This window comes from Jaculus jaculus, chromosome 21, assembly GCF_020740685.1.
Source record: "Jaculus jaculus isolate mJacJac1 chromosome 21, mJacJac1.mat.Y.cur, whole genome shotgun sequence".
NCBI lineage: Eukaryota > Metazoa > Chordata > Mammalia > Rodentia > Dipodidae > Jaculus > Jaculus jaculus.
Window position 1 is genome coordinate 4,749,884 of NC_059122.1, and position 11,019 is coordinate 4,760,902.

Sequence of the window (11,019 nt, forward strand, 5' to 3'; positions counted from 1 at the left end):
GACCCAACAGTTGGGGTCCACAGACGTGGGATCTCCTGCATCTTTGTGGAATTTTTGTTGTTGTTGTTTATTTTTACTTATTTGAGAGTGACAGACAGAGAGAGAAAGAGGCAGTTAGAGAGAGAGAGAGGATGGTCGCACCAGGGCCTCCAGCCACTGCAAACGAACTCCAGATGCATGTGCCCCCTTGTGCATCTGGCTAACGTGGGTCCTGGGGAATCGAGCCTCGAACTGAGGCCCTTAGGCTTCACAGGCAAGTACTTAACCGCTAAGCCATCTCTCCAGCCCTTTTTGTGGATTTTTTTTTAAATTTAATTTATTTATTTGAGAGAGAAAGAGGCAGGAATAGAGAAAGAAAAATAAATAATAAGCACACCAGAGCCTCTAGCCACTGCAAACAAACTCCACATACATGTGCCGCCTTGTACATCTGGCTTACTAAGCCATCTCTTCAGCCCCTTTGTGGAATTTAATCCTTCCTTGGATCCAAAATTCTGCATCAAAACCACTTCCATGGACCTGAGAGATGACTCGGCAGTTAAGGTGCTTGCCTGCAAAGCCTAATGACCTGGGCTCAACTCCCCAATAGCCACATAACACCAAACACACAGTGACTCACACATCTGGAGTTCATTTGTAGCAGCTGGAGGCCCATTTTCTGTCTCTTCTCGAACTCCCTCTGCATGCAAATAAATAAATTTAGAAATATTAAAGAAAAAAAAAAGTTCAGTCTGGAGAGATGGCTTAGCAGTTAAGGTGTTTGCCTGCAAAGCCTAAGGACCCAGGTTCAACTCCCCAGGACCCTCGTAAGCCAGATGCTCAAGGTGATGCATGTGTCTGTTTGCAGTAGATGCCTCTTTCTTTCTTCATCTCTCAAATAAATAAAGAAATAAAAATATTTTATACTTAAAGGTTCTTTGAGCCAGGTGTGGTGGCTCAAAGACAGGAAGAGATAGGAGGATCACCATGAGTTTGAGGACAACCTGAGACTACAGAGTGAATTCTAGGTCAGCCTGGGTTGGACCAAGACCCTACCTCAAACACAAAACAAACAAAACAAAACAAACAAACAAAAAAAAGGTGCATGCTTTCTTACTAAGCCTGGCAGCCCTGGTTTGTTTTGCATCCTCAATATGCACAAAGTGGCACATTCATCTGGAGTTTGTTTGTTTTGCCAGGAGGCCCTAGTGTGCCCATTCCTTCTCTCATTCTCGCCCGTTGCAAATAAATTTTAAAATATCCCCACATTGGAACATGTCATTTCAGAACAACCTATGTTCCTGTGTTCTGGGCCATGGTCACTCACATTTGGTTACAAAATAAACTTACTCCCTTTGAGGTGAGAGTTGTTTTTGTGTTTTTGTTTTTGTTTTTCTTTCTTTCTCTTTTTTTTTTAACAAAACATCCAATCATTTTACTGACAATGAATGAAACTGGGTTTAGAAAAACCCCAATTTTGCTGGGGAAGGTAATAGGTTAAATAATATAATGTCACAGAAACTTCATGCAAGGCAGAGCATTAAAGTTCTTTGCTTTCTATGTGATGCTGTGTGAAGAAGTAACCAGTAAGTGACATTTTCCTAGCAGAAAGGTTCCCATATCCTCAAAAGATGAGGGTAACTGCATTATTTGGGAACCTTGATCTGTTACAAATCACTAACTTTTTCTTCTCAAAAAACTAAGTTTGCCAGGCTCGCTGGCGCATGTCTTTAATCCCAGCACTCAGGAGGCTTGATGAGTTTGAGGCCACTCTGAGATTACATAGTGACTTCCAGGTCATCAGCCTGGGTTACAATGAAACCTTATCTCAAAAAATAAAAAGAAAAACTAAGTTTTGCAGCCAGGCTTGGTGGTGCACACCTTTAATCCCAGCACTCGGGAGGCAGAGGTAGGAGGACCACTGTAAATTTGAGGCCAGACTGAGACTACATAGTGCATTCCAGGTCAGCCTGGACCACAGTGAGACCCTTACCACAAAAAAAAAAAGAAAAGTTAAAAAAAAAAAACACACACACACCACTAAGTTCTGGGGTTTGAGTGATGGCTTAGTGGTTAAGGCGCTTGCCTGTGAAGTCTAAGGATCCAGGTTTGATTCCCCAGTACACACAAAAGCCAGATGCACAAGGCGGCTCATGCATCTGGAGTCTGTCTGCAGTGGCTGGAAGCCCTGGTGTTCCCATTCCCCCTCCCTCTCTCTCTCTGTGCCTCTTTATCTTTCACTGTCTCAAATAAATAAATAAACCAGGTCAGCCTGGACCTAGAATGAGACCCTACCTTAAAAAAAAAAAAAAAAAAATTGTTAGGCATGGTGACACACATTTTTAATCTTAATTCCAGCAATCAGGAAGCAGAGGTAGGAGGATTAATGTGAGACTACATAGTGAATTCCAGGTTAGCCTGGGCTAGAGTGAGACCTTATCTCAAAAAAACTAAAAATAATAATAAAATAAATTAAAAAAAAATCTAGCCATAAATTCGAGGTCACCCTGAGACTACATAGTGAATTCTAAGTCAGCCTGGGCTACAGTGAGACCCTACCTCAAAAAAAAAAATAAAATAAAATAAAGATAAAATAAATAAATAAATCTAAGCTCTGGACTGGAGAAACCCAGGTCCAGTTTCCCAGTCACCATGAAAAGTCAGATGCACAAGTTGGTGCATGCATCTGGAATTCCTTTGCAGTGACGAGAGGCCCTGGTGCACCCATTCATTCTCTCTCTGGGCTGAAGAGATGGTTCAATGTAAGGCCTTTGCCTGCATACCCTATTATCCCGAGTTCAATTCCCCAGTACCCTCATAAAGCCAGACACACAAAATGGCACATGCATCTGGAGTCCATTTGCATGGGCAGAAGGCCCTGGTGTGCCCATTCTCTGGCTGTCATCTCTCTATGTCTCTACTTGCAAATAAATGAGGGTAAATTAAAAAAAAAAAAACTATTTCTTTTTTTTTTAATCATTTTATCCAAATCCTATACTGAAAAACAACTGAGGTGGTAAATGTTATCACCAGTCAAGTTAGGAATGTCTAAAGAAAATAAATTTTGAGGGCTAGAGATATGGCTTAGCAGATAAGACGCTTGCCTGTGAAACTTATGGACCCAGGTTCGATTCTCCAGGTCCCACGTCAGCCAGATACACATGGTGGCACATGCGTCTGGAGTTCATTTGCAGTGGCTTGAGGCCCTGGTGTGCCCATTCTCATTCACTCTTTACCTCTCTCTCCATCTCCATCCCTAATAAATAAATAAATATATCTTAAAAAAAGAAAATTTGAAACTCAAATGTTTTGGGATCAAATTTCAGACATGCATGACTAGAAAAAAATGACTGGAACTTCCAAGTTAAAGATGGAGGGGAGACCTAAAGAAATCTAGAGAGCTTATACACACAAGTGTCACTTTAATATCCTAGTTTTATTAAATATTGCTTCTTTGGGATATGCTTATTAACACCCAAAACATTTTCATATAAGGATTCAAAATGGTCATATTAAAATACAGCTTCCATATAAAGTTTGTCACAGTTTTACAGTATTCAAAAATAACAGACCTGCCGTAAAAAAGACAAAAAGGATTCAGAAACAGGACTATCACACCCAAATCATAGGAAAACCATTAAATTAACAAGTTTGGCATGTTCATTATTTTAAAGTATAAAACAATATTAAGCCTGTTACTGGCAAGCGGACACAGGTTGTCTTGCCTAATTAATGTGAAACGTGTCCCACTTCAACACACTATACAAAGTCCACTGTACAAAAGGCTTATGGTCTTTTGATGAAAGAAGTGCACCCTGAAAAAAATTTTGCCAGCTTAGAATATTTAGTTAAAAATAAAATAGAAGTCCTTAAAAAAAAAAAAAACTAAAAATACACAAGGCTGAATTCAGATTTTTTTTTTTTTTTTTTTGGTTGTCTCACATGTCAGCCTTCCTCCTTTAAGCACACAGTTGTGTCTATGGACGACCACCAGGAGGCAGTGTAAGGTTAGCCATTAGATCACGAACAGCTGCAAATATTGTGCATTTACCTTGCCGAGGTGGATTCATCTCTGCAAACCTCTTCAGGATGTTGCTGACCATCGCGGGTGCGGCAAGGGCGGGGTTCTGCTGTCTGGGAATGTCTGCCTGCTGCGTGGTGCCCGAAGCCATGTCGTAGATGATCGGGACGATGATGCTCACCGGTTCTTGGGGAGGGACTGAGGCTTTCTGAGTCAGCTGAAGAAAAAACAACATTTTGGACTTCAGCACTACCGCCGGCGTCCCCGGGGGCGCGATCGGCGGTGCGCTGGGAGGGATGGTCAGGCAAAACTGAACGTTCCATTTCAGCTGCGTCGCCTGGTCGGGAAACAGCTCGAGCTTCATGATGTGCGCACAGTCCCTGAGGATGTGCGTAGGCGCTCCCAGCAGCTTGGTGAAGGCTATCAGGGTGTTGGCTTTAAACGGTGGTCCTGCGACTCGCGTCTCGAAGAATTTCTCCAGAACCTGGAGTTCGTCACGCTTCCACTGTCCTGCGTTTTCAGGTGTCACTTTCAGCTGCAGGGTCTGGTTGGTTTGGGGACTCAGGGCTACTCTGCATTTCAGGGCATCCGTCTTAAACATGATGACTCCGGGTTCGTTAGAGTTTATCAGTTGCAGCGTTTCTTGTTGAATGATCCTCTGAAGGTGTCGCCTCATGATCACCGACCCGAGGAATCTCTCCAGCGGGGAACAGAGGTAACTACCTGCCAGGCCGGGCACGAGGCCGGGCGTCGGAGAGGGCAGCAGCAGGACGTTCAAGGCACTGTGCGTGAGGACGGTGGGTATAGACGCGGCCCAGGGGCGCTGAGGTAGTTTCCGTGGCGGGGGCATGCTCGCTGGCGTCGCTTGGGAGCTTGCCCCGGCACGAGGGGAAGGAGAGGCATCTGGAATCGGAGAATGCACAGACGGGTTGGCTGGGGACATGCCAGGCAAGCGGGCGGCCGGTGAGGGTCCGGACACTTGAGGGGATCCTGGCCAGTTTCCCGCTCGCCCACTTGGTGACACCATGGCGTACGGGGAGCTGGGGTCGAGAGTTCCTGGAGACTGCGTGTGCATCATAGACGGGGACGCACTGACTGTGCTGTGGTAGGATGCGGGGGGTGACGTGAGAGGGTGAGCGCCCGGCGTGCCCGGCTGCTTTGGAAACGGCTGCTGCTGGAGCGGAGGCTGGAGCTGTGATATCAGAGAGTCCATCACGTCACCCCCGATAGGGGAAGGGGGGTGGTCATCCTCAGTTACAGACCTTCTGCGAGCGTCCTGATTGCCATCAACAAACATGTTAAGGAATGTCTTTAATCCCGGCGCAGGATAGAAACCCTCGACCAACTTGCTGTTGTCGAAGAGGCTGTACGCGCCGTCCCGTATTGCCACGACGCCCCGGCTGCGGCAGTGTATGTCAATGCAGTACATGTTCCTGAAGGCCAGCCTGATGTGGGTGGACGACTGTGGCAGGATGGAGAAGCACTGGTAGGCAGTGTTGGTCCTCTGGGTTAAGCCTAACATGGGCACCGTGGGGAGTTTGTTGATGGCATTCAACGGTGCTTGAGTATCAAACAGCACCTGCAACAGCTGAACCACATTCGGTGTTTTGTTGAACATTTCTTGAAGCTGATGGAGGATGGTGTTGTGACAGTTACTGCAACCTGAGTTTGGGCCAACAGTTCCCAAGGAAATGTGAAATTTCTGGTGAGCGGGATTCCACTGGATACTAACCGAGCTCCCCTTGGTGGCTCCGTAACACAAGATGAGCTTCCGATAATTATAAACGCGCACTTCCGAGAAGACGTTCAGGTGAGCAGGCATGTCTGGCAGAGAGCGTGAAAATTCCAGCACACATTCATATAACCGTGCAATGCTGTTCCAGTCATTAAGGAACATTTCAACCACCTTTCTGCCACCGACAGGTTCAGACAGCAGGTTCTCGTAGGTCAGGTACACGTGTCGGGATGGTCCTTGCTCCCTAGAAGAAGAGCCATGGAGAGGACAATTTGCAAACACCAACTCTGCCACCCATGTGCGGTTATTTCTCCCTTGTAATCGGAAAGCGCAGTCGAGAAGAGACCGGTCCAGAGCCTTTCGGGTTTCTTCACTGACGCCCTTACAGGGCGGGATCTTTAATAAGTGAATTGCATGGCTGAAGCCGTCGCCTTCCACCTGCACCCCCTGATGTGGAATCTCCAGGTTGGACAGCTCCATCCGGAGCGCTACAAAGGGCATGTTGGTGTCGCACATAGCCACAATGTGAGCTAGGACTTTATTGAAGGCACACGTTTCTCCTGATCGTCTGGCTTTCTTGGATGCCACTGGGCACGGGTCATCATTCAACTTGTGCTTCTTCCAACCGGCTCTGGCCTGTTTGCCAGCTTTTGTACAGGAAGCCAAGTCGTGGATGTTGTCCTTGAATTGCTGCAGCAGCAAGGCCGTGACCGGGCCATCGTCGCGATCTGGAGTGTTCACAGACAGCAGATAGTACTTGTACAAGAGCTGGGTCGGTTGATCGGGAACCTCCAGCATCTCCACCACAACGTAGTACTGGGGAAGCCGGGTAAGTTTTATGAAGAGCTTATTTTTGGAGAGGTTCCCGACAGGATGCGTGGAGTCATTGGAAAGCTGCAACGTTTCGCTGCTTACCGCCGGCAGGTGCTTGACAGACTGTTTGCAACGCTGCTGTCCCAGCCAAAATTTAAGCTGCTGGATCCAAGGGAGGATCCGTTTCATGTCTTCATTCACAGACTTTTCCATGTCATCTAGGGTGGCCTGGTCAAGTCCGTAAAGCGTCAACTGGAACATTCCCGAGTGCAGGTCTACAAAGACGTGCAGGCACTCGGAACTACAGCAGGGCTCCAGGATGGGAACCACGAGGGCCGGGAGTGCCGTCTCTACGGAGGAGTTCTCGTTGGGGTTGAAGCTTCTAAGCGTGGCCTTCAGCTGCTGGACCTTCTGGTGCGCTCTCGCGTGGACGCTGTCGATCAGGAGCTTTTCCACCGACAGGTGGTCGATCTTCATGGCTCTTTCTGCTAACTTGGACTCAGAGGTTGGCAAAGGCGGGTCGTGGGAAATCTGCAGAGGCTTCGAGACATCGTCCTCGTCGATCTTAATGGTAACTTTGTGGACAGGGGCTGTGCCTGTCTTTCTCCCCAGAACCTGTTGGTTCCACATCGACAGGGTGAGGCACTTCCCCGCGTGGTACCTCTCCACCTGCACAAGGTCTCCCCACCTCTCCCGGATTAACGACAGTGTCTGAGAATGTATCACTTCCAACTGCAGCGCCAGGCAGAAGGAATGCAGGCAGTGGTACATGTCCCGAAGGGGTTTCTCATCGGCGAAGAGCCTCGACTGCACCAGCTGGTGGATAAAGTTGATCTGCATGCTGTGAACCAGAGCTCGCCCGTCTCCCGTCTCCTCGTCCTCCACCAGGATCTCCAGCTTGAGGAGGCGCCAGGGAACCTCGGGGTCATCCCCCATCACCGTCAGCGTGGCTTCGAACTCTCCTTCCACGCGAAACTTCACCCGGCCGTTCGCCACGGTGAGGTTCGCTAGCTGGGGAGGAAGTTCGGTGGTCACCAGCCTGTGCCTCAGGATCTGATTGAGCTGGTGGAGCGTGGCCTGCTTCTCGACCTTGGTGATGGGATCGGGAGGGATAATCTTATCCCTGATGCAGGTGGGGAGCCGTGGGTAAGAGCCGGTCGTCAGCACATCGATGGCGTAGGGGATGGCAAAGCTGGGCAGGCGCGCGTGGACCAGAGCATCCCTGGCCAGGGAGGCCAGGCGGTCAGCGGTGTCCACGAACAAGACGGCCTGCTGGTCCAGGAAGCCCGACACCATGGCACACTTCTCCACCCTGCCCGCGTCGTTGGCCCACTTGACCAGAGCCAGCAAGCGGACGAAGAGCTGGCGCGTGCGGCTGGCGAACTGCACGATCTCGATCTTCCGCTCCACGTCGGATTTCCTGGGCAGTAGGTCGGTCAGGACCATGAGTTCCGAGTAGGCCCGGTGCAGGAGGAATTCGACCAGGGTGCTCAGTCGGTAGCCGGGGCCCGCCGCCGCCGCTGCTGCTGCTGCAGAAGCTGCTGCTGCTGCTGCTGCTGCCGCCGCCGCCGTGGGGCCGCCGCTTCCGGGAGCGACGAGCTGGTGGCTCTCCAGCTGCACCGGAGCCATGTTGGCGCAGCAGCCGCCCGGACGCAACGACCCGAGCTGAGGGCCCGCGGCGTCCCGGGGAAAGGCGCTCAGCGCGCCGAGCGGGGCGCGGGCACACGGGCAGCCGCCGAGCGCCAGGCCGCCGCTGAACAGGAAGCGCGGAGCGGCGCCGAGCCGAGGACCGCCCCCATGGGCGCGCAGGGACCGCCCGCCGGTCGGGCAGGCCGCTGTGGGGGCCGGCGTGGGTGCGCGGCGTGGGCGACGGCGTGGGCGGGGCCTGCAGACGTCAGCCGGCGTCGGGCACGCCCCTGCGCGGGCCAGCGGGGGCGGGGCTAGAGAGCGAGGGGCGGGTCCTGATGACGTCAGGGAAGCTGCGCGCGCTCGCGGGGGCGTGGGCGACGGCGGGAGGCGGGGCCTACGGACGTCAGCAGACGCCGGGCGCGCCCCTGAGAGGCGAGCGTGAGGGGCGGGGTCAAGGGGCGAGGGGGCGGGATCTATGGGCGTTAGTGGAAGCTGCGCGCGCTCACGGGGGCGTGGGCGACCGCGGGAGGCGGGGGCCTAACGACGTCAGCCGACGCCGGCTGCGCCCCTGAGACTCTAGCGTGAAGGGGCGGGGGCGGAGCTAAAGGGCGAGGGGCGGAGCCTGCAGACGTCGGTACGCGCCCCTTCCAGGCGAGCGTGGAGGGGCGGGCACGGGGAGGGCGGGGACTAAGGATGGGCGTGGCCAATAGCAGGGGCGGGACATATAGACGCTCACCAGCCAATCCGTGCGTGCCGCTGGGAGTCGAGCCTCTAAGGGGGCGGTGCGTCGTTGACGTAGCGGGGTGGAGCCGTCAGAAGCTCAGCCTGCCCGGAAGGCGGACGTAGACCGGGGCGGGGCGGATTGGGGGCGGGGCCGACAGACGTTCGGCATCCACCAATGACGGCTGCTGGGAGCTGAACGTGGTGTGGGCGGGGCTACTCCCGGGGGCGGGACTAGTAGACGCTCACCAGCCAATCAGTGCCCTTCGTTGGGAGGCGAAGGTGAAGGGGGCGGGGCGGGGTGTGGGGGTGATCGGCCGCTGGGAAGCAAGCGTGGAAGGGGCAGGTCGGATCCATGTTGGAGGAAACCTGACCATCCTTGTACAAGGTCCGCTGAGTTCCTGTGCAGAATAACCTCGAGCCTCACCCCCTTAGTGACCCAGCGCGAGCTCTTAGAAAAGATGCTGTGAAGACCCGGTCATAGTGGCCCACGCCTTTAATCCCAGCACTCGGGAGGCAGAGGTAGGAGGATGGCCTATAGTTCAATGCCAGCCTGAGACTACAGAGTGAATTTCAGGTCAGCCTGACCTAGAATGAGATCCTACCTAACACCCCCCCTACACACACACACACACACACACACACACACACACACACGAGTCCTGCATAGAGTGTGCTTAGAGAGATGGCTTAGCAGTTAAGGCACTTGCATGTGAACCCGAAGGACCCAGGTTCAATTTCCCAGGACCCATGTACAGGGTGACACATGTGACATATGTCTGAAGTTGTTTTGCAGTGGCAGGAGGCCACGGTATGTCCATTCTATCTGCTCTTCCCCCCCACCCCAATTTTTTTTTTTTTTTAATCCCTGGCAGGGCTGGAGAGATGATACTTGTCTGCAAGACCTCAAAGTTTGATTCCTCCCAGGACGCACATAAGCCTGATCATGGTGGTGCATGCATCTGGAGTTCATTTGCAGTGTCTGGAGGCCCTGGGGCACCCATTTTTTCTCTCAGTCTTTCTCTCAAATAAGTAAAAATAAAATATAAATTTTTGTTCTTTATTTTTATTTATTTATTTGAGAGTGACAGGCACAGAGAGAAAGACAGATAGAGGGAGAGAGAGAGAATGGGCGAGCCAAGGCTTCCAGCCACTACAAACGAACTCCAGACGCATGCGCCCCCTTGTGCATCTGGCTAACGTGGGACCTAGGGAACCTAGCCTCGAACCGGGGTCCTTAGGCTTCACAAGCAAGTGCTTAACCGGTAAGCCATCTCTCCAGCCCTAAAATATAAATTTTTTATCAATGACATTGTTGCTGCTGAGCTCAGCTCCCATTCAGAACTTATAAATGCATCTAAAGTTCGTTTGCAGAGGCTGGAGGCCCTGGGGCGCCCATTCTCTCTCTTCCGTTTTTTATGTTTTTGTTTTTCGTGGTATGATCTCCCTGTAGCCCAGGCTGCCCTGGAATTCACTATGTAGTCTCAGGGTGGCCTCCAACTCACAGCAGTCCTACCTCTGCTGGGAATAAAGGGATGGGTACCAAGTCTGGCTCCAGTTTCCAATTTTGAGGTGACCTTTTTGCCCTTCCCACCCCACGGTTTTTCACTCGCTAGGCTAATGGGTCTGTGAGCTTCTGAGAAATGTCTGGTGTCTGCCTCCCATCTCCCTCCAGCATGGTGGGATTACAGAAGTTCTGGATTCACCGCAAGAATTCACCATCTAGGGCTGGAGAGATGGCTTAGCGGTTAAGCGCTTGCCTGTGAAGCCTAAGGACCCCGGTTCGAGGCTCTGTTCCCCAGGTCCCACGTTAGCCAGATGCACAAGGGGGCGCACGCGTCTGGAGTTCGTTTGCAGTGGCTGGAAGCCCTGGCGCGCCCATTCTCTCTCTCTTCCTCTATCTGTCTTTCTCTCTGTGTCTGTCGCTCTCAAATAAATAAATAAAAAATTAAAAAAAAAAAAAAAAGAATTCACCATCTGAACACCACCACTTGAAGTGGGCAGTGAAGGAGCAGGGGTCTTCGGTTGGGACACAGAGCAAGCCCTCCAACTAGCTGTCCCCCCACCCAGTCACCCACTCACCTCCATGATCCACAGTGCAATAAAATGCCATCACAGCATA

At 51.6% G+C, this 11,019-nt stretch overlaps 1 protein-coding gene across 1 annotated transcript; it reads right to left on the reverse strand.

Annotated features, from left to right (window-relative positions):
• Positions 1–3,396: 3,396 nt before the first annotated feature.
• LOC101597586 (mediator of RNA polymerase II transcription subunit 14-like) lies at positions 3,397–8,177 on the reverse strand. Its single transcript, XM_045139283.1, has one exon. It carries the CDS (start codon positions 8,175–8,177, stop codon positions 3,957–3,959), a length of 4,221 nt encoding a protein of 1,406 aa, XP_044995218.1. The 3' UTR covers positions 3,397–3,956.
• Positions 8,178–11,019: the final 2,842 nt, after the last annotated feature.

Bases quoted from the DNA above. Each gene is read 5' to 3' on its own strand.
- LOC101597586 (XM_045139283.1), bottom strand. From the start codon at position 8,177: ATGGCTCCGGTGCAGCTGGAGAGCCACCAGCTCGTCGCTCCCGGAAGC.